Raw genomic sequence first — 22124 nt, forward strand, 5'->3', positions numbered from 1 at the left:
CACCCCTACTGCTAGTGTGGATTCTTAGTCATTTCAAGCACGTTGAAAGGGCACCAGGACGAGTCACCTTTGAAGGATTTCCTTTCTAAAGAATGGCCTGGGGGTTTCACCGAAGAGAAATGAATGGTAATCTTTGAAGATATCAATGATGTTGATATTTTATGGCGAGCTTCATGGAATGTCTCTTTGGATATACTTTACAGGTGTGGAGAGCAAGATTGGGTCCCTTTACTAAGCATTTCGGGTTCTGTTGGGTATGCACCTCTATTAGTTTCTGGACACTATGGGTCAAGGCAGTTCATTCCAGTCACATGAGACTTGTCAGTTCATTTCAGCCACATAGGACTTGTCATGTTAGATTTTGCATTCAAAGAAGATCAGTACAAGAGTAAAATCAAGGGGGTTGCTGAGGCCTGGAAGAAAACTCGTCGTGTAAATCTATTCACCTATGATCTCGAGTTATCACAAGAGTACGAGCAATGGAGAAGCAGCCGAGTAAATGACAACATCCTGATGTTGAATCCTGAAAACATTCATCCTATGGAAGAACATTTAAGGATGGTGTCATCTCCATTAGAGCTAGCTAATCGTGATTTTGATGCGGAAAGGAGACAGTGGAGAACGGCTTTGCAAAAGCTAGTAAATAAAGTATACTAGAGAGGGTTGGTGATTGAAATTCAAAAGGGTAGAGCGGATCGAATTGAAAAAGTGGAGAACAACTTCGGCTAGATTTTGACAATCTTCAATTATCTTACCAGCGAATGGTGAAAGCTCAGACAGCTTCCAGTTCAAGTAAATTATATGTTGAGTAGAGACAGGAAGTGGCGAGACTAAAGAGAAAAGCCGGGGAGTCAGGAAGAGCTCAAACAGAGCAGACATCAAGTTTTGTCAAGAGAAAAGAATTATTTAGAGCAGCGGTTACAAGAAGATCAAGCCCAGAGTGAGAAGTTGAAGGGGAAGATTTCGAGTTTAAAGGTTGCGTTATAATGGTACCGGAGACGGGAAGGTAGTTCAAGTCGTGGAGAAGTTGAAAATCTGAAGAAACGAGTGTGTGAGCTCGAAGTCATGGTTCAGGATTTTTAGAGGCAAGAAAGTGAGTTATCGATGGTTCCTTATGAGGGGGATGTTCAGTGGCGTTTTCGATGGGAGCAAGCTCAGGTGAGAGTTAAGCGAAGAGAGGACCTTAGTGCTTGTTACATAGGACATGCTCGGGGAATCGCACAATATTTGGTAAACCTATCTCAAGAAGTTGTTGCTATAAGTGAAGAACTGAATCCCGAGGCTGAAGAAAACCAGAAGATTGTGGAATTGCTAGCACATGTACAACAAATAGGATAAATAGTACAGATTTATCTGTGATATGTTTCGACCTTGTAATTGAACGTTGTTCCTAATATAAAGAGTTGTTATAAGGAATCGCTCCAGGATCAACACCCTGCATTTTGTATATGCATCATTTTATTATTTTGTGCAATACATTTGAATTTTTTGCACCGCACTTTATTCATTCATAATCATATATTTCATATTCATTAATAAAATGTAAACATTAACAAAAAAACTGTGTGACAGAGAAATGCTGGAAACTTCCAAGCATCCCTATAGTACCAGAAAGAAAGTCATGGATGAAAAGATTGTTCAAATTGAGAAAACTCAGCTCGAGTTGCAAGAGAATATAAAGAAAATGCAAGAAGACATGCTGAAGGCTCAAAAGGAAATGATTTCTAAGTTGGCAAGTATGTTGGAAGGAATGAATCTGGAACATGGAAAGAGCCCAGTGCCAATAACTGAGGAACCACTTTATCCTCTAGGTTCACCCCAACACAATCTCAGAATATCCAAGAGGCGTTTGTTCCCACTCAAGTACACATCAATCCTGTCGGCGTTGCTGTGAATCTGCATCCTGGATCTTGTTCACATCCTGAAGAACATCCATGTCACCAGGTTCTAGACCTTGATTAAGAAGATAAAAAAAGACCAAAACAAGCAGTTGCAAGAACAATATAAACAGTTAGCAAGTGAAGTCCGGGCTATGAAAGAAGATACTAGCATGTATGGAATGGAAGCTAAGGAATTAAGTTTAGTTCCTAATTTGGTCATGCCTCCAAAGTTCAAGACTCCTGACTTTGAGAAATTTGATGGTATCAGATATCCCTCCGTTTATATTACGATGCTATGTAGGAAAATGACTGTTACATAGGGGATGATCACTATTGATCCACTGCTTCCAAGAAAGCTTAACAGGTTCAGCACTACGATGGTATAATCAACTGAGAAGAGTTGATATTAGATCATGGAAAGATCTGGATAAATCCTTTATTGACTAGTATAAACATGTGAAAGATGTTAGGCGTAACATAATGATGTTGCAAGGCATGGAAAAGTAGTCAATGAGAATTTTAAACAATACGCTCAAAGGTTGAGGGAGGTAGCAGTGCAAGTCCATCCAACATTGGAAGATGAGGAAAAGAATATGATTTTTGTTAATATCTTAAAGGCCTATTTTTTCTCGCACCTTAGTGGTAATCCCTCTCGAAGTTTTGCTAATATAGTAATGGCGGGAGAAATTATCGAAATGACAATTAAAAGCGAAAAGCTCGAGGAAGGAGAGTCCAACAAGAGACCAACAATGAGGAAAAAGGAAAATGAAGTCAGCAACGTGAGACAGTATGATTCAAATGACATCACAACGTCCCTATCTCAGGGAACGAAAGCACCACCCAAAATGACAATAGACAAGGGGCAAAGGACCCGAAGAGAGAGAGGCCTCAATTCGATCCAATTCCTATGACTTATAAGGAGTTATTTCACGTATTATACGATTGACATGTAGTTTTGCCTTATCATATGGCACCTATACAACCCCTTATCCCAAATGGTACGATGCTAGTATTAAGTGTGAATATCATGCGGGGAATCCCATACATTCTATTGAAAATTGCATTGCGTTCAAAAATGTCGTCCAAGCCTTGAGAACAAGGAATGCCATCAATTTTGGTGACAGTGAACAATCAAATATAGCCCAAAATTCATTGCCAAACCACACAAGAATAAGGATTAACGCAGTCACAAAGAGAAATGAAGGAAGGTTAGTGAGGTGATATCACCCATGTCCTGGGTATGGTAGCAAATGATTAAAGTGGGATTGTTGAAGCCAGTCTACCATGTGAACAATGTAACAGTGAAAGGTATGTCATTACCATAGTTGTGCAGGACACAGTATACAACGGTGTCCTGATTTCTTAGAGCTGATGCAAAAGATTATAGATAAAGAAATCGAGTTCTTTAAAGAAGTGGCTAAGAAAGAAGAAGCATAAATTTGCGCTTTTGAAGGATCGTCTAAAGGGTCTACAGTGCTAGTTGTCCCCTCATCATTACTCCCAAGAATCGAGTGACTGAAAGGGTAAGTCCAAAGGTGATTATTTCACCTCCATCTCCGTTCCCGTACAAAGATGATAAACAAGTTCTCTAGAGGTATGATTGCCAAATGGGAGAGATAACAAAGTCGCAATAAGAAATAGATGAAGTATGACACTTGACCAGGAGTGATAGATGCTATTTCAAAGAGCCTGAGAAAAATATTACTGTTGAAAAAGGAAAGAGTATCGATGTGCAGATAAAAGAAGATGAGCTCGTTATCAATAAACCGATAACGGAGAATGAAGAAGTGGAATTTTTAAAATTCTTGAAACATAGTGAGTTCAATAACCATAAATATATAGAGGGAGAGATATACATACTATATCATACAGATCTTTGCCCGTCTCAACATCCCATTTTCTAACAGAGTGATCCCATGATGCAGAGTAAATGGTTTCATGATGAGGCCAACTCACACAAGAGATGCACTGTGTATGGCCCACGAGTGCAAACACTGCCTCTCCCTGTACAAAAATTCAGAACATCAAAACTAATGAAACTGCTATGTCATAAAAAATTCAGAGAGAAACATCAAAACTAATGATAATGATAAAAAGGCCTCCAAAATTCTACCATTTCAAGAATAAGCAAGGAAAAATTCAGAGGTTAATCGATGATAAGGTGTTGCACTTATCATTGATGCTCTCAAAAAAGTGCATGTTCTTCTAGTTTTACTTTCAAAGAGTTTTGACAAGGCAGGGATGTTACTTAATGAAATTCTTATGCATGATGGTAAATAAGTCGGCTACTTGAAAATTGAAATACAGAGGGGGAAAATGAAAATGATGGCATACCTCTGATTGAAGTTCTTCAACTTTATTATTCACTTTCCTTTTTTTGATTGCCACCGTATCCCCATCTATATCAGAGTCATTTGTACGCCATAAATTGATGGTGCAATCCCAAGAACCCGAGTAAATCTATATCGAGTAAAGAGACAAAGGCGACAACCCTGATGTTAAAAATTAACATTATCACATTACAATGAAGACAAAAAACTATGGTTCAAAAAATAGCTTATACCATGTCTCCCGAAGTCTTTGCAGCAATGCTTTGTACAGATGCATTATGCCCACGCAATATCTTGAATGCTCTTATCTTTGCTGGATGGTCACTAGAGTCCTCGGTATGAAACTTTTATAGGAAAAAGTGTATCAATTAGTGGTTAATTTTCTACTTAGAAACAAATTCATTTTCCGTAATTACCTTCCACAGCCTCAGAGTTCGATCTTTGAAGCAGTGACTACTGTAGCACTTCCTGCCCCTGCATGTAGATATTGATTTAGGATTGGCCATAAAGAGACCACAAAAAACCAAATATCATTTTCACCAAGACAGAAAGGATGATACATAAAATAGGCATACAATTGACCATTAATATCAGAAAAAAGCAGTAGCATTCATGATACATTCAATGCATAAAAATGTTAAAAATGACCGCTACTAGCCCTAACCTTCTGAGTTGATGTACACCATGCCGCTCCTTTCCAAATGTTAAAAGAAACATATACACAATTTCTGTCACTGAAGTCCATAAAGCAACAAAAAGAAAAGAACAGATAACTTTAAAAGTTAGAAAGAATCGACCAGAAAAAGTCTATTTACCTTCCCAAGCCATCATAGCAACCAGTCAAAATGAAGCTGCAAAACAATGTTTGTCAAGCAGTGTTATGAAATAAGTGTAAAGCCGACCAAATGATCTAATCTTGCTTTAAAAATAAGATTAACACCCGCATCAACATCAATGCCACAACAAATGCAAAATGAAGCACCTGTGTAATGGCTGCATCTTGGGAGGCTTACCTAGGACTAGAACCATCCACTGCACTGACCCAATCATCATGTGGAGAAGCCTCTGCCTCTTTTCGAGGGGCAACAGTTCTTATGTATTCAATTTCTTTAGGCACCTAAAGTTGACTTATGGTATAGTTTGGACACTTATTTTTGCATTAAGCCAAAATATAAATATGACATATGTTACATAACGGTTTTTTACTAGTCATTATTGTGTATGCACCTAAAAATATAACAGAGAAAACATTAGGTACCTAAAAGTGTAAAAAAAACATTGAGTATATATTTTAAAGAAAAAAATTTATTCATCTAAAGTTAACTTATGATATAATTTAAGCACTTATGTTTGCGTTTAGCTTAAAAATATCGATAACAAGTCATGTTTGATAAGGACTAAAATATAGTAATTGCACATTTCTCTTAAGTTGTTCTCGCAAATACTTTTCTACCTATTTAAAACTCACACAAAGAAAATTGCAGACATAAAAAAAGATTAAAGATATAAAAGTACCGCAGAAATGCCCTTGGCAAGAAGAAACTCCTCAAGAGGCATCCGCACAAGCTCTCCGTCGATCAGGAAATCAAAGGGCTCGGTTTTCCACTCAGAATTCACTGCTCACAGCCACAAAATTCCCAACTATATAACAGAAATAAATAATGATTTAACCAGGAAACCGTTAAATGAATTCTGTAAACAGCTCAAGAGCCATTGACTAGAAATAAGTAATAGCCATAGTTAATTAAAGAAACTATAAAAAGAAAACTGAAGGAGACTATAAATTAAAAATTGCCAAGAAAAAGCCAAAAAAAAGCCCACCAGTGATCTCAATGGATTATATACATAAAAAAGAAGATTACCAGCTTGAAGAAACTTGTTAACAATGGAGGAAAGGCCTAAGCGATGGAAGTGCGAAGGGATTGCAATGGCTGTATTGGGAACTTTATATGGAGCTTTTAGCTTCGTTACAAATCTGACTTGGATCCTCTTTGAGTTGCCTTCATTGGTTTCACTTTTAATCTCCATTTTTCTTCGAAGCTTTGCTTCTGTTTTGGTGGGATTTGTTTAATTTAGAGATAAGTAGACGATGAAACTCGGGGTTTCAAATAGGGTTTTACAAATCAACAAACTTAACGGCGGGGATGTGTGAGGAGACCGTACTATATACTGTTCGAGGTTTATATAAACTTTTGGATAAAGTTATCAAATAGTCACTAAACTATGTTAAATTCTTCTTTTTAACCATTGAACTTTTAAAATTTATAAAATGATATTATTCAATTTTTGTTATAAAATAAACACCATCATAATGTATCACATTAAATTAATAATTAATATCTCATTGGATCTTTTTTTTATAGGAATAGGAGGCCTCATTAAAAACCTCCCTCTTAGTTGGCTCTTGTGAAAGAGGCAACTAGCGGAAGGAGGAAAAAAGTGTCTCATTTTATTAATAACACATAATTACATAAGATACAGCTTACATAATAAACATCCCTAGATAAAATTCATAACACTACGACAACATAACACAACACCTCAACCAATCCCCTCTTTTGCTTCCCAATTACAACTCCTTGGAATCCAATTAATAGTAAAACCCCTAGCAGAAACATAGGCCCCAATTTCCTCAACCAAAGAACTAAAAAACGTTGGGGCATAAATAGGTATCAAGATCCAATTCACTGCTTTCCTGCAATCACTCTCAAGGATAATTATTCTCTTCATTGCCCACTCCGATGAAAGAAATACATCAATTCCCTGCTTAATAGCTTTTAACTCAGCAAACATAGGAGGACCAGGTCCCACAGCCATAGAGAAAGAGTTAAAATAGAGCATTTGGAATCTTTCAAAACTCCTCCAATTCCTCCCTGCAGCCTATCCCCTCTCATCGCCCATCAACATTGAATTTAAAGAAATCATGAGGGGGCGGAGACCAACAAATAACCTTCTTCTTCTTAGATAGCTTAGTATAGATTATGTTCGCAAGCGATGGATCCCCTATTAATAAATCAACCTGAATATTAACAAGAGGGAATTTAGCTAAAAACCATTTAACCATCCTAAATCTGGTTATAAAGAACAGAGATGAGCTATCAAAATTCTAGTTTTCAAATACCACCGAATTCCTCGCTTTCCATAGTGACCAGAAAACTACTCCAGGGATAAACTTCCAGATGGTAGAGTACTCCCTAATATAAGACCAAGAACAAAGTAGTGAAGCAGGATCTTGGGGCAAAACTGTAGAAATATCCCAAACTTTATGAATCTATTCCATAGCTCCATTACAACCGAACAAGATACAAAAAGATGTTGAATTGATTCCTCAAAATTATGACATAATGGACACTGGACATTTTCCAGATTAACTCATCTCTTCTTAAGTTCCACTCTAACTGCCACTTTCCTATGAGAAATATGCCATAGGAAAGTTTCCACTCTAGGAGGTACCAAACCAGACCAAACCCACTTCTTCCACTGAAAAGCATCTCCATTTCTGCTTGAAAGAGTCATTCTGCATGACTTAACCGAGAACAAAACATCACCATTCCCTGACCACCCAAGGAAATCATCTACTGATTCAGACATGCGAATATTATCAATCAAAAGCATTAATGACATCCACTGATCAATTCCCAGTCACATAAGTTCCTCCTTAACTGAATATTCCAAACCCAACCATTATTTTCAAAGCACCCAAAATCTGTCACTTTTCCTTTTTTATTGTTCGATAGAGCAAATATCCTAGGGAACTGACTCTTTAAGGAAGAGCCATTGACCCAAACATTATTCCAAAATTCAATTGATTTGTCATTCCCCACTTGAATCTTCGAATTAGACCTCAAACACTCCCCTATCTGATCCTCTTTCTCATAATTATTCAAAATACCTCTCCATATCCAAGAGTCTATAGGAGAAACGACATTACATATTGATAAGGATAAATTACTAACATTAAGCTTACAATACAGTAATTTTTTCCACTGAGCTTCTTTCTCGTTTGCATACTTCCAGACCCATTTCCCTAGCAATACTCTGTTAACCAATCTCACGTCTAAGATTCCCAAGCCACCCTTGTCATAAGGTTGACACACCATATTCCAATTTATCCAATGGATCCGTTTCTTGGCTTGTTCTTCACCCCAAAGAAATCTAGCCATTATAGAGTTTAGTTTCTGATTTACCTTCAATGGTAATTTAAAAATAGAAAGGTATAAAATAGGTAAAGAAGACAGCACCAATTTCACCAACACCACCCTCTCAGCCATCGATAAAGAGGAAACTTTCCAACCTGCTAGCCTGCTGTACACTTTCTGCAGAACTGACTCCCACAATACTTCTGAATTTTTTATTGCACCTATTGGTAAACCAAGATAAGTCATAGGAAAATAACTCACCCCACAACCTGCTTCGGATGCCCAATTTTTCACAATGTCCTCTTCCAAATTAACTCCAAACAGTTTACTCTTAGACAAATTAAGGTGAAGCCCTGAAATTAGACTAAACACCCTCAAAACTCTCCTTATATTGAGAATTTGAGTTGAAGAATCTCTGTAGAATAAAATAAAACCGTCTGCAAACTGTAAATGAGTCAAATTAAATGGATTGTCCTCCTTACCGATACTAAACCCTTCAAAAAAACCTAGATTTACAGCCTTACACAGCATTAAATTCAAGAGTTCCCCAACTATGTTAAACAACAAAGGGGACAAACTACAACCTTGCCTCAACCCCTTGCCCATATGAAATTCTGTTGTTAGAGAACCATTAACGAGAACTAAAATTGAAGCAGAAGAAATACAATACCGAATCCAAGAAATCCATTTCTCCCCAAACCCCATGATCTTCAATAATCTCAAAATAATTGGCCATTCGACTGAGTCATAAGCTTTACGAAAATCAATATTGAAGACAACTCCTTTCCTTTCTTTTTTCCTCCAAAAGTCTATGGATTCATTGGCCATAAAAGCACAATCAAGCAGCTGCCTACCAGGATAAATGCAAATTGCGAGGGGCTAATAAGATCTTTAATAATTGAAACCAGCCTTTTCGATAAGATTCTGGAAATAATTTTGTATAAGGCACCAACTAGGCTAATTGGTCTATAATCTTCAATACCTACTGGATTAAGTCTCTTGGGAATCAATGTAATAAAAGCATGATTGACCCCATGCTCACAACTCCTCCCTCTATAAAAATCATTCACAAACTTCATAAGATGATCCTTCAAGAAAGGCCAGAATTTCTTAAAAAAGCCCATCGTGAAACCATATGGACCCTGAGCGTTGAGGAACTATTCTCAATATCCTCTGATTCATCTTCTTTTTGGTAAGGAGTATCCTCTGATTCTAAGACTTTTAGATCGAGAACTACACTTCACATTATTGATAATTGGAACTGGGTGATCCTCCTTTGCTAAAATTTGACCCACCCTCATCAGTTTTGAAGTATTTCCCTCGTGATTCTCATAATTCATGATCCTTACACTTGGAATTGATACAATTCCCTCGTTTTGACTGCATTGCTTATCCTCCATAACCTTCTTCATCTTCTTTAGTCCATCCACTTGATCATATGACCTTATATCCATTTATGCATACTTATGAGTCTGAAAGCTACATACATGATCTCCATCCAGACTCCTCTGGCCAGCAGACTGAACTATCTCCAATTCGATACCCTGTTCACTTGGAACCACTTCCATCTCCCCTGTATATTCTCCTTAATCACCCTAGACTCTCCCTCGTCAACAATATTCAAGGAATTTTTAAAACAGGGATTGGACTGTAGAATAAACCTTTTCCCAACCCATTTTATATTGTAAGCATGCCCATTAGGAATCAGTTTCTTAATTGGAGAACCAACTACCTCATTATCTTCTGACTGAACAAAGTCAACGTGATCATTTAAACCCCTCAATCCCAGGCCCACATGACTTCCATCTGGTTAGTCATATTTTCCAAGAAACCTGACAGCCCACAATTTGAATTTTCTGTTGTTAACTTACCCGATGGGACTTGTCCCCCATAAACTCAATTCACACCACTGTTCTGCCCATTATTCAACCAAGATATGACTTTGAATGTACCATCGTCTGAGAACTCATCACCATCTGCTTCCAAAGAATGACATCTCTCAACCCCTTCCCTAGACAAAACATAACCACTGTTACATTTTTTTAAATTTTCTCCACCATCTTCCTCCCCTTCTTCTGGTTTTTTTCAAAACAGAACCCATCGAAATCTTAACTGTGAAGGATCTGCCATAAGAACCAATCGTAACCGTCTCAGGTACATCATAAGGACTTTCCACCCTTAGCAAAACTTTCGCCAACGACTGGTCCGATCTGGTCACTGATTCCTCCTTAAAATAAATAAAATCACCCACTTCTCAGAAAGTTTCTTCACGAATGACTTATTCCAACATAACAAAGGCAATCCATACAACTCTATTTGACAAAGAGTCATCGGAACTCTATCCTTGTTCAATACTGGTGCCAACCTGTCTAAGCACAAGAGCAACTCTTTCTTCTTATTCATCCATACGTGAGAGAACTCCTCAACTGAATTGAATGTAATGATGCACACATTCCATACGTACCCCATATCGTAATCTGAACTTCCACCCCTCCATCTCTAAAGCTTTCTTTAACGAAACGAGATCAAAAGAAGGTTTCATTATCCCTGTTAATGATCTCTTCACCCATTCTGAGTTGTCTGATGGAATATGCATCTCCCAAATGTTCTTCTCAACATGAGCATTCTTCTTAACACCCTCCAAGTTACATTCAGAATTTACTACATCCTTATATGATCTGCCGTCTCTTATACCTCTACCCATCTCAAACTTCCTTCCAGTATTTGAAATATCCCTTCCCCCTGGCTTGATCTCCACCATTCTCTTCCCCTTATCCTCTTCCCTCCTCTTATCCTTTGATATATAGCAACCCCAACAAAATTCTCTTCCCATCAAACCACTTCCCATTCACAAACTGGATTGCTTTCTTCCTACTTTCCTCCTCAGCAAATTGGACAAAAGCAAACGTCGAGGACTTATAATTAGATTTATCTAAAATTCTTGGAATGAAAATTCTCAGAATCTGACCACAAGGACTAAAAAAATCCCTTAACACACGTCTAGAGACCCTTTATTCATCATTTGTTTTTAAAATAGTAAATATTTTTTAAAATTTATAATTTTGAAAAAAATGTAAATCATAAAATTTTAATCAAACACTTCTTATTTTTCATTAACTACCCTTTCACTTTTTCAATAATTTATAATAAAATTTAATGATGAAAATTTACGTATTTTTTTTACTTTGAAGAAAAATGTACAATTTTGAAAATGTTATGGTGTGTATTATGTTTCAAAATTCATAGTTGTATCGTTCATTTTATTAAATTTATTACATAATATGTACCTAAATTATGATGACTATTTTTTTCATTTTTTTAATCGTTGGTATAATTTTAATATTGTCAAAAGAATTTTCAAGAGTGCTTGCATAGGACTAGTAAACTGATTTATAGTTTGAGATGATGTTGATGTCAATCAAGCTTATTAATTGTAATAATTTTATTTCACACTTTTATATTTAATAAAGGAGGAGTGTGTTTCTAATGATTATTCGTATAAAACATATATTTTTATTCGGATCGCTTTCAAATTTAATATAACATTATCCTTTTTGTGAGAGGAATCTATGATAAAGTTTTCTAACTTAAGGGAAATACGTTTCCATGAATTGTTCGCATAAAAGGATACCATTTTTCAATAATACTTCCTTTAATTTTAATACATGTAAATATTATTTTAATATAGCATACATCGTTTATTTCATTAATTGCATTCATTTTCTTAGCTACTGCATCCATCACATTTACTATTTGTCGTCATATTTTTTGTTTTAATAAATTTTAAGGAAATTTTGTTTTAATTTTAGAGAATAGACAAGATAGTATCCTAACTACGGGTTTGAGAAAGTTTTCTTTGTTATTTATTGAGAAACTAAAGAAAAGAGAAATGGTTAAGGTTTAAGAGAGATTATACAAAAGAAAAAGGGACTAAGTTGATATAATTGTTAAATATGGAGAGTTAAATTAGTTGTATTATTTAGGATTAGAAAGACATTAATAGAATATAAAATTTTAGATATTAAAACGGTTATTATATCATACCACATCACCATCTTCTTTAACAATGTAACGTCCAATAACTTGATTGACATCAAAATCAAACTTTAATGACATAATTAAAAAAACTTTTTGTTTAATGATAAGAATAGAATCAATACTACGATTTAATGAATACGGTGGAGGAAGTATGACAAAAATCGATAAGATATATTGTTATAAATGTTTTTGACATCAACTATATAAATATAAATACATCAAACACGCATTAAAAGCGAAGATCTTAGTCGGCCTTTCTCTCATTTGTACAAAAAAAATGAATATCTTTTTTTTCGTAATCATTGAAGGGAAATAGAAACTCTAATCATTAATTGAAACAATGAAACTTTATAGGTGCCAGATGAAAATATACAAGAAATAATAAGGGCTTGAAATGAAAATATCCCTTCTCGCCTTCGTGCTCGAATAAGATTTATCCCACGTTCTTCTTCCCCATAAATCTCTCTCCTCGGGAAAATCTCCGACATAAAAATACCCCCTCAATTATAACTTTATTACGATCATGCCATTCCCCGCCTCCCTTCTACGACGTACTCTTTTTTCTATCTTCCAGAAATAGCCCTCAGTCGCATCGTAATTTACCTTCTCTCGTTCTCAAGTTGGGTCGGATTGGATCCGGAATCAGACGGTAGCTCGGAAGGCTTTGTTCCTTATATTTTTCTAGAATATTTTGCCCACCATTATATAAGTTTTATTTATTGATTATTATTTTTCTGCGAAACCTGGATGGTTAATTTTGTTTTGATTTTTCCCTAATTATTCGAATTTCTTCTAAGTAATTGGATTTACATGGAAAATATTTAATTTGAGCTCAATTTGTTTGCATATTTTTAATAATACTCGGATTAGGGTTTGTTTCTCTATTTGTTCGCTTGATTTACGACTGAATTTGCGTGTAAGATTTTTGTCATTCTCAGCATTAATGTAGTTTAAGTGAGAATTGTTGTTGTTGGGCTTGTTTTCTGCTGGTTATTAAAGAGAATTCATGCACAGGGAACAAAGAAATTAATTGTCCCGAATTTTGGTGTAATTTCGAGAACTTTGAAGCAATTTTGAGTGAAAAAGAAGTTCCATAGAGGTATTCAATTATTTTCCGCAACTTCTGGTTCTGTTATGAGTTTTAAGAATCATAAATAAGCACATCAATGTTCAATGATATTTTTTAATGGCATTTGGTTTAGTTGGTGTGTTCGTCGGTATTTATGTCAGGATGAATTTTAGGCGTTTGACAGAAGGTTTGATCTCCAAAGTGTTGCAATGTTCTTGATGGAGAGTAAAGTGTATTGTTAACTAATTTTCCAGAATTAAACTATAGAGGCAAAGATGTGGATCTTTTTCTGTAATTTTGATAGATGGATTTGAATTAGAGACTTCGAATGTCAAATTTGGGCCTGTGGAAACCACTCACCATAAAGCTACAAAAGTTTAGTTTATTTTCTTTAAACTTAATATTCTTTAATTGACTATATGTGTCAAAAAGCAGGTTATAGAAATATCATTCTTAGGCATTTGACAATGTAATCAACTTGTTTATAGAGGCTATCTCGTTTGCCTTGCTTCCCTAAATTGATTTATGGTTTGGGGGACTATGGGTTATATGATTCATTTGAACATATGGTTATTTTAATAAGCGCATTAGAAATTGTGTTAAAAATAGATTACTCTTCTTAAGGAATACATGATAGCAAGCAAATCAGTCCACTGATAAGTTTATGGAGTTACTTGTGTATGGATTTAATATCTCTGCCTTATTGATTACATAAATAATTTTTACAGTTCTATTTGTCTTGACTGTTAACATGTTTCTTTTCACTCAGGCATTCCAGTGATGTAAATGTCCTTAATGTCTGCAATTTAATTTTGCTTTTTGCATAGATTGCTTTCTTCCATGCTGTTTTATGTTGTTAATACCTACCTCAACTCTTGCCTTTATTCTGTCGTTTTCCTTCAAATTTCTTCTCTAGGCACTTGACTGCCGCATTTGGTTAGAGTTTAGAGCTTTTGTATGCTGTAAAATGACACAGATTTATTATTTATTTCAAAAGGATCTGATGGAGCTGAAAGTCTCATCACCTAAGCTTGGTGTTATTTCTTCTCCTGATTGCATGAGTGATCCAGGGGAGAAAGAAGTTAGTGATGAAGAAGATGATGATCGCAACCATAAGCATCGTAGGCTGGATACATGCTCTCAACCATTAGAAAGAGATTCTACAGACCCTTTGTCTGTAAGGCCATATAGAAAGCACAATAAACCTTTTGAAAATGGGCATGATGAATCTCAAGCAGGTGAAACCTGGAAAAATTCCAACAGTTTGCCTCTGGAGAAAAACTTGACATCTAAGTTTGATAGAAGATGCCCTGGGTTAGCTTCACTTCCTCGGGGACATTTGAACACGAACCAGAGAATTAGGTCAAACCAAACATTCAGTGGAGATTCTGGTCCTGGTCGGGGGAGAGGAAGGGACAACTCTTCTCGGAATCAACTTGATTTTTGGTTCAACCCAGTTGATATTGCTTATCAAATGGTTCAGCCAGGATCAGTTGCTCCGAGTCTCTTCGCAGGAGGGGGATTGCCAAATCTTTCAAATGCACGAGCCTCATCATGGAGCGCCTTTGGGCTTATGCCAGGAATACCAAATGGCGGTCTTGATACGCTCCATTCTATTGGTTTACAAGGGGTGCTCAGGCCGCCGATGAGTTCTTCATTGAATATGGGCATTCCTCACCAACGTTGCAGAGACTTTGATAAGGTGGATTTTGTCTAAGAGGAGATATGTGCCCAATGGAGCATGGTGTCAACCGTATTGTTGTTGAAGATGTTCAGGTAAGCATTTTGCTAATGTCTATCTTGATTGACTTGTGGAGGTTTATTTTATGCAGTTTTCCATGAGCCTCTACGAAATTGATCTATCTACCTATATATATATATATATATATTATGTCATGTGGCAATGTAATTTCACTTGGCACCAGCTAGGGAGGTTGTTCATCCAGTTTACCTTCTCTGGTGACCACATAAAATATAATAATGAACAATGTGTTGAAGATCTTTCCTTCTTTCTTTTTAAATGTTGAAATTTCCATTTTAACACCTTTTAAATGTTTGCTGGCAATATACTTGCATTATATGATACACTATGACAAGAAGCAGGGCTTTAAAGTGAGCCTCGCTGTTAGGTTTAGTCTAAATATTCTAATTCTCCAAAATATTCTCATATTTACTGTTTGCAATCCAAATTACCTTGGTAGGGAAGTTGCTTGTTTGGCTTTGATGTTCTTATAACCTTGAAGCATTTAGCAATCCCCGAGTATCTGAGTCGACAGTAACTTTCTTTTCTGATTTGCAGAGTCTGTCACAGTTTAACATTTCTGTCACGGTTCCAAGTGCACAAATATTGGCAAAACCTGCTGGACCTGGTCCACTACCTTCAGTCCTTCCTCCTTCAGCCACTTTGATGAACAGCAAGGCTATGCATAGCAAAAATAACAAGTCTGGAATGACTGAGGATGCTATAGGTTTGAATGGTGCATATATTGGTTCTACTGGTGCAAATGGCGATTTGTACGATCCTGATCAACCCTTATGGAATAACAATGGCCCAGAAGCATCAACTTCTCTGACCGGAGTACAGTCAACCAAGATTAATGAAACAGAACCATTGCTAAATGATGACATCTCTGATCGTCCTCATGGCAGGCTATGTGATACTGCTGATAATGAATTGCCAATTAGAAGCTCCGGGTCACAGGGCACAGATTTGTCTGTTTGGGGTAGAATTGGTAGCTCCAGAAGTGGAATAGACACAAAAGATAAAATTGATCCTATACCCTCGGACCATCTCGAGAATGAAACCAAGGAAGAACAAGGAGCATTTCCTAGCTCTGAAGATACTTCCTGTCAGGTCAAACGAATCAGCAGTGAGGATGGTGGCTCCAAAGTTATGGATTCTTCGTTGAAGTCACAGATTGATTTTCGTAGTAGCAGAAAACCAACTCAAAAGGCACTTCATACACTGTTTGTGAACGGGATTCCCCAGAAATGCAACAAAAGAGAAGCTCTTCTTTCCCATTTTCGTAAGTTTGGAGAGGTTATTGACATTTACATTCCATTAAATAGTGAACGGGCCTTTGTCCAGTTTTCAAGGAGGGAAGAGGCAGAAGCTGCTTTGAAGGCACCTGATGCCATAATGGGTAACCGTTTTATTAAGCTTTGGTGGGCTAATCGGGATAACATACCTGTTGATGGAATAAAAAGTGGCAGTGGCATATCTGTAACTCCACGTGGTCTAACAACTTCTGCTATTCGATCTCAACCTATTGCTAACAGAGGAAAGGATAATCTTCAACCTGTTGCTCAGAAGAGTAATGTTGTCCATGGTGCCGATGTGCCTTCTCTGAACTCCCCTAAACCTGGTAGTATGAATGGTCCCCAGGTTCCACCTCCAATGCAGAAAAAGTTAGAGACTCTGGAGCAAATGAAAGAGGAACTAAGCAAGAAACAGCAAATGCTGGAACAGAAGCGGAACAACTTCCGGCGCCAGTTGGACAAAATTGAGAAACAAGTACCAAGAACTTTCTTTAATTTATATACAATTTTCCTAAATATGCACTCTTGAGTATATTTTACATATCGCGAGAATTGTTGTTTTGAAATCAGGTTTGTAAGTTGAATATTTCCATGGTATTGTTGAATGATATAGAATCCTGTAGCCAAGTGATGTGAAAAACTTCACTGTTGGCTATTTGCCTAACCAACGATTGTCACACATGCATGTCATTTTCTTTTCCAATGGTCTGATTACATGCACATGCTGAAATGAGCTGAGTGATAATGATGGAACAGAAAATGAGTGTTTTAAAACGTAAATGTGGGTTGTTATCCCCATGTTTTTAGAAGGTTTAACGTTTGATTCTATTTCAACCTTTTGCAGTCTGGGGTTGTCAAGGGAGATCTACTGACTGAGCCAGCTGCTAAGAGGCAAAAGGTGGGAGTTGCAGCAGATCCTGCAAAAGCTTTGATTCATAGTTCCTCTGAAATAGGGATGATAGATAAGATCAAATCAGAGGAGAATGTTGTGTCTCGAAGTCCAAAACCAAGTAACTCCATGGCATTGCGGGAATCTCCGAGCTCAAAGAAGCAGTCCTGTATCCCTCATCTGTCTGCACCTATTAGGTATCCAATCCCGATGAACAAATACAAATTGGACAACCGACCTCGTGCTTTTAGAGTTATTCCGCCATTGCCTTCTGGTTTTGCAGATGTGAGTTGCTCTCTCTTCTTTTCCTCATCTGAGAAAATTGTATTTACTCCAATCTTTTATGTGGATGGATTATTCCAAAGGTGAAACTAGGCCATTTGATAGATTTAGAGAACTCTATGGCCTATGCACTTGCACATGAAATTGTGATATTTTGGTCCCTTTGGCATATTGTAACTATGTTGCTCTGATTCTTAATTTTTTTCGAAATATCCGTGCCAACATATATTCGAACATGGATATAGGGATATGACCCTTCAAGGACCTTCCAAATACATGGAAAAACATAGGAACAATTTGAACATCCCCTTGCCAGCCACATACCTATATTTGATGCTATCACGTGGCATGGTGTTGTAGGAATTCATTGTTAGGTAACTTGTGTTCTTAGCCCTTGATCCTACCTAAAATTCTAGGCATACGTCTATCTACCCTAACTAAAAATGATGTTTTAATGACATAAACTTGAGTCTGCTACGATGTTCTTTGTTTCCAATGAGAGGTAACTCATATCTGATTGTCAACTAGGTTGCTGTTTTGAAGGAGCACTTCTTACAATACGGAGATCTTTTCTCTGTGGAGCTACAAGCTGTCGGAAAAGAAGATAAAGATGATATAAGTTCAGAGCCATTAAAGAATTGCTCGGCTCTTATAACTTACAGCACACGACAGTCGGCAGAAAGGGCTTATATAAACGGTAAATGCTGGCAAGGCAACAATTTACAGTTTAAATGGTTGACATCTAACACTAACCCTTGTAGCAAAGAAATTCCATCTTCCACGCCCAAGGAACCTTTAGAAACCGATGGCCTGACAGAAGAAAAATCAGCATGCTGCGTTGCCCAAGAAGTCGTGGCTTCACGGCATATGGAATTGGGTGAAGTTTCAGAGCAGAGTTCACCCCCAACATCTAAGCATAACAGAGTCACCTAAAGACGATACAAGTTAAGGACAGGCACTTGTTGTTCGGATTTGTACAGTGAGGTAAATAAATTTTTTAATCTGTTGAAACTCTAATTTTCTTCGGATTATATGTAAAAGAATGGATTTTTCTATATCTTTTGTTTGCCACCAAAAGGCTTAACAGTTGAGTGTCAAATTGTATCCTCATCTGTGAGGAGATTTTGTAGGGCTAAAGTCCTCTGATATTATTTCTTACATTTTACATGAAACTTGTTTGGGAACCCATTCCCATTTCAGTCTTACAATGTTCTATTCTACTTGAAGAGTAACTTCACCTTTTCTTTTTCCTTTTCCTAATTTTTTGAAATGCAGGTGGTCCATATCGTACTAGCAATGGCTGTACACCTCTTATTACACGATATAAAACTCTTGGTTTTACATAGATTTAGAACTCATCAATTACGTAGGTTTAGAATTGTTTGATGAGTGAAAATAGATAGTTAAATTTAACAAAAAAAGAAGCTAATCTCAGTCATTTATTTTCGTTTATCTAACATTTCTAAATCTGTATAAAACTAAAAGATTTTATATTGTATAAGTGGATCATAATAGTCTTAAACATGTATAAAATTAAAAGAATTTTACAGTGTAATAAAATCTTATCCTTTATAGGATATGATTCACTTATATAGTAAAAAACTCGTTTAGTTTTTCATAAATTTAAAATTATTAGAGGAGTAAAAATAGATGATTGAGATTAATTCGTTTTTTTTCTTCTAGTGAATATATTTTCATTTCTTACAGTTATCTATTTTCTCTCATTTAATGATTTTAAATAAATCTGGGTAAAACTAGAAGAATCTTAGATTGTGAAATAGGATAATATCTCATGTTTTATTAATAATATATATTTAAGAAGATGATAAACTCAGTGTTACTAATACCATGCTGATATATCACTAGTCGTGGAATTTTCATACTCTTCACAAATAAATTGTCCGATAGAATGCGTGCACTAATCTTATAAAATTATTCTCTCCATTTTGTTTACCTCACTCGTTTGAGACTATCTTTATATAATAAAACTAATGTTAATTAATAAAATCTAATGATCATTTTCTTCAAACTTAATTTGATAAAGATTTCCAAAAAAGAAAGAGAAAATTGGAGCAAGCAAGACCCACTCTTGGATAGAAAATGTGAAGAACCAATTTGGTGAGGCAGAAGATTTTAAACATACATCCAGTGCATTAAATAATAATCATATAATTGAATAAAAAATATATACAAAATGATTTAACCCTAAAATATCATGGGTTTTCGTTTTGTAATTTCTATTCTTGGTTATCAAGCGAATTGGTGTGAAAAAGGATTCTTGATTATGGTGATGGGGTGTGGCTTATGTTTTCTTTGGAACTCCTTTTTTATAAATCTTATTAGGCAGAACCATAAAAGTAAAATCACAGCCTACAATTGAACCAGGGATTTCTAGAGTGCAAATTTAAGGTATGAACCATCAGCACTACTGAGGCAGTTGTTAATAAGACGTATACTTCCTTTTCTTTTTCTCAGTTGTTAATAAGATGTATACTCTTTTTCCTTTTTCAGTTGTTAATAAGATGTATACTTTCTTTTCTTTTTGTTTTTATAAATCTTATTACGCAGAACCATAAAAATATTTTCTTGGATGATATCTAAACCAACATTTTTTTTGAAACCATCGATATTTAATTTTATGATGGATTTATTTGAAGGTTACATAGCAAGAAACACCAGAATACAGAACATACTATTAATACCCATTATCACACACACCTAGTAGTTGAAGATGAAGAAAAAAGAGCCATTGGGAATGAAAAACAAGACTCATCAAGTCCTAACACTCTGTTCATGACTCTTGTTCTCCATATTCTGCCCAGCTTCCTTCGTCTTCTGCCCAGCTTCCTTTGTCTTCTGCCCCGCATACCCCACCATATCTTGCATGCCCCTCTTGGCCCACTCCGTGTCGTGCTCATCGGAGGAGCTATACACCCGTCTCAAGCGGTTGAACACATATGAGAGCGACGACAGCCCTGTGACTCCGAAGGCACCCGACGACAAGAAACCCAACACCACCATTGTAACGGCAATGGCGGCTGGGACCAGCACTGGGCTGAAGATGACGAACACCGGTGTCGCCACGGTTAGGCCGATCACTGTGCCTGTTAGGGTTAAACCGGCTAATGCGAGGAGGCTTCCGCCGATAGGAAGGAGGGCCAGGACTGCTAGAACTTGGGTTGTTGACGGTCCGCCGGATTGATAGTTTTTCCCAGTCCAGGTCCCGGCTTCGGTCTTCCCGGTTCCGCTACGAACAACCTGGTCGTACCGGTGCTGTGGGTGAACTTGGGCGTGGAGAGGGTGGTCACGGTCTGCCATTGATGAAAACAGTTGCAATTAGAAGAAGAAACAGAGAGTATCTGAGTGAAGGATGGGATCGGTGTGGGATTTTATAAAGAGACGAAGGATGCAATGTGGAGACACGTATGGGGGTGACTTGTAGACCTCAGGCTCTGCATGAGAAACAAGTTTCACTCTCGTTCCTGCACAAAAATACAACAGGGATAAATAAATTTTACCCATTAAACATCATCTTTTTCCTAAATTCAATCCTTCAACGTTTTTATCTACATTCGCAGTGACGGATGTAACTTGTTCTCGTGTACCTATTCTGAAATTCGTATTTTTTATAATTTTTTATTTATTTTATTAATCGTGATTACATTGAAATTCAATTTTCACATATATAAAAAATATTATATCTTTTTTTAATGGAGAAGAGGCTAATGCCTTTAAGCCGTAAGTTTATGTCTCCTAACGTGAGACGGGCCATTGACATCTCTGGAGAGGATATCAGTAAGTTGAAGAGGAGCCTCATTGAAGGTGGTCAAGGAGCCATCAGCGTTAGCTTGGAGCTTGGCAATGGAGTCAGCCACCTGGTTGGCTTCACGCTTGATTAAGATAAAGTCAAGGAACCAAGCCTTCGAGGAGATAAGGGCAATGGCTCGCACGAGGGCCATAGGGTTGTTGAGAGCATCAGGGGAGGTAATGAGATTGTAAGCTTTAGTGCTATTAGTTTGAAAGTGGACCTTCTTGAATCCTAGAGACCAGGCAAGGGTGAGACTATCATAGATTCTCCAAAGCTCGATTTCAAGGATGGAGGAATAGCCAATGAACTTGTTAAAACCGACAATGAAATCACCTATGATTACGGAAGACCTCAACAGAAGATCCCATGTTAGTTGTATGGTCGAAAGCTTCATCCGAGTTAAGAGTAACCCAACCAGTTCAGCTGCTTTCCATTAGATAAGGCCATCCGACAGAGCTATGCGAGAGCATCCGAGGCCATCCGACCGAGACCATTCGAACGAGCTATGCGAAGGCATCCGATGGCAGCCGAGCGAGCTATCCGAGGGCAGCCGAGCGAGCTATGCGAGGGAATTCGAGGGCAGCCGAGCGAGGGTAGGTCGCCCGGAGTGCATGGCGACCTACAAGGTCGCCCGGAGGGCATGACGACCT

General features: G+C 37.0%; 4 protein-coding genes and 1 pseudogene across 4 annotated transcripts; 1 reads left to right on the forward strand and 4 right to left on the reverse strand.

The window, feature by feature from the left end:
• Positions 1–3686: 3686 nt before the first annotated feature.
• Positions 3687–6325, reverse strand: LOC120140300 (ribosome biogenesis protein WDR12 homolog). Its single transcript, XM_039155295.1, has 9 exons — positions 6073–6325; positions 5726–5826; positions 5224–5327; positions 5048–5061; positions 4875–4983; positions 4627–4684; positions 4444–4554; positions 4215–4340; positions 3687–3884 (listed from the first exon to the last, which is right to left on the reverse strand). The coding sequence occupies exons 1-9, from the start codon at positions 6236–6238 to the stop codon at positions 3702–3704; spliced, it is 972 nt and encodes a 323-aa protein (XP_039011226.1). The 5' UTR covers positions 6239–6325; the 3' UTR covers positions 3687–3701.
• A 775-nt stretch (positions 6326–7100) lies between these two features.
• LOC120140301 lies at positions 7101–11197 on the reverse strand. Its single transcript, XM_039155296.1, has 8 exons — positions 10814–11197; positions 10486–10576; positions 10302–10424; positions 10011–10155; positions 7888–9199; positions 7610–7837; positions 7332–7481; positions 7101–7229 (listed from the first exon to the last, which is right to left on the reverse strand). The coding sequence occupies exons 1-8, from the start codon at positions 11195–11197 to the stop codon at positions 7101–7103; spliced, it is 2562 nt and encodes an 853-aa protein (XP_039011227.1).
• A 1633-nt stretch (positions 11198–12830) lies between these two features.
• On the forward strand, positions 12831–18838 carry LOC120140355 (annotated as a pseudogene).
• A 1588-nt stretch (positions 18839–20426) lies between these two features.
• LOC120140237 (oleosin 16.4 kDa-like) lies at positions 20427–20988 on the reverse strand. Its single transcript, XM_039155246.1, has one exon. It carries the CDS (start codon positions 20982–20984, stop codon positions 20439–20441), a length of 546 nt encoding a protein of 181 aa, XP_039011177.1. The 5' UTR covers positions 20985–20988; the 3' UTR covers positions 20427–20438.
• A 409-nt stretch (positions 20989–21397) lies between these two features.
• On the reverse strand, positions 21398–21868 carry LOC120140302. The gene has a single exon (XM_039155297.1). The coding sequence runs from the start codon at positions 21866–21868 to the stop codon at positions 21398–21400; it is 471 nt and encodes a 156-aa protein (XP_039011228.1).
• Between the last annotated feature and the right edge of the window lie 256 nt (positions 21869–22124).

The sequence above is a fragment of the Hibiscus syriacus genome, unplaced genomic scaffold (assembly GCF_006381635.1).
Source record: "Hibiscus syriacus cultivar Baekdansim isolate YM2019G1 unplaced genomic scaffold, ASM638163v2 tig00110783_pilon, whole genome shotgun sequence".
Taxonomy (NCBI): domain Eukaryota; kingdom Viridiplantae; phylum Streptophyta; class Magnoliopsida; order Malvales; family Malvaceae; genus Hibiscus; species Hibiscus syriacus.

Excerpts from the sequence above, each read along its gene's own strand:
- LOC120140301 (XM_039155296.1), bottom strand. The coding sequence starts at position 11,197 with ATGGGAAGTGGTTTGATGGGAAGAGAATTTTGTTGGGGTTGCTATATA. Across the intron at positions 10,577-10,813 it reads AGTTCAGATTACGATATGGG|GAGGAATCAGTGACCAGATC; the intron begins GTACGTATGGAA and ends ATTTATTTTAAG. Across the intron at positions 7,482-7,609 it reads TTTCTCATAGGAAAGTGGCA|ATTCATAAAGTTTGGGATAT; the intron begins GTTAGAGTGGAA and ends GCTATGGAATAG.
- LOC120140237 (XM_039155246.1), bottom strand. The coding sequence starts at position 20,984 with ATGGCAGACCGTGACCACCCTCTCCACGCCCAAGTTCACCCACAGCAC.
- LOC120140300 (XM_039155295.1), bottom strand. The coding sequence starts at position 6,238 with ATGGAGATTAAAAGTGAAACCAATGAAGGCAACTCAAAGAGGATCCAA. Across the intron at positions 4,555-4,626 it reads GAACTCTGAGGCTGTGGAAG|TTTCATACCGAGGACTCTAG; the intron begins GTAATTACGGAA and ends TTCCTATAAAAG. Across the intron at positions 4,341-4,443 it reads CAAAGACTTCGGGAGACATG|ATTTACTCGGGTTCTTGGGA; the intron begins GTATAAGCTATT and ends TACTCGATATAG.
- LOC120140302 (XM_039155297.1), bottom strand. The coding sequence starts at position 21,868 with ATGAAGCTTTCGACCATACAACTAACATGGGATCTTCTGTTGAGGTCT.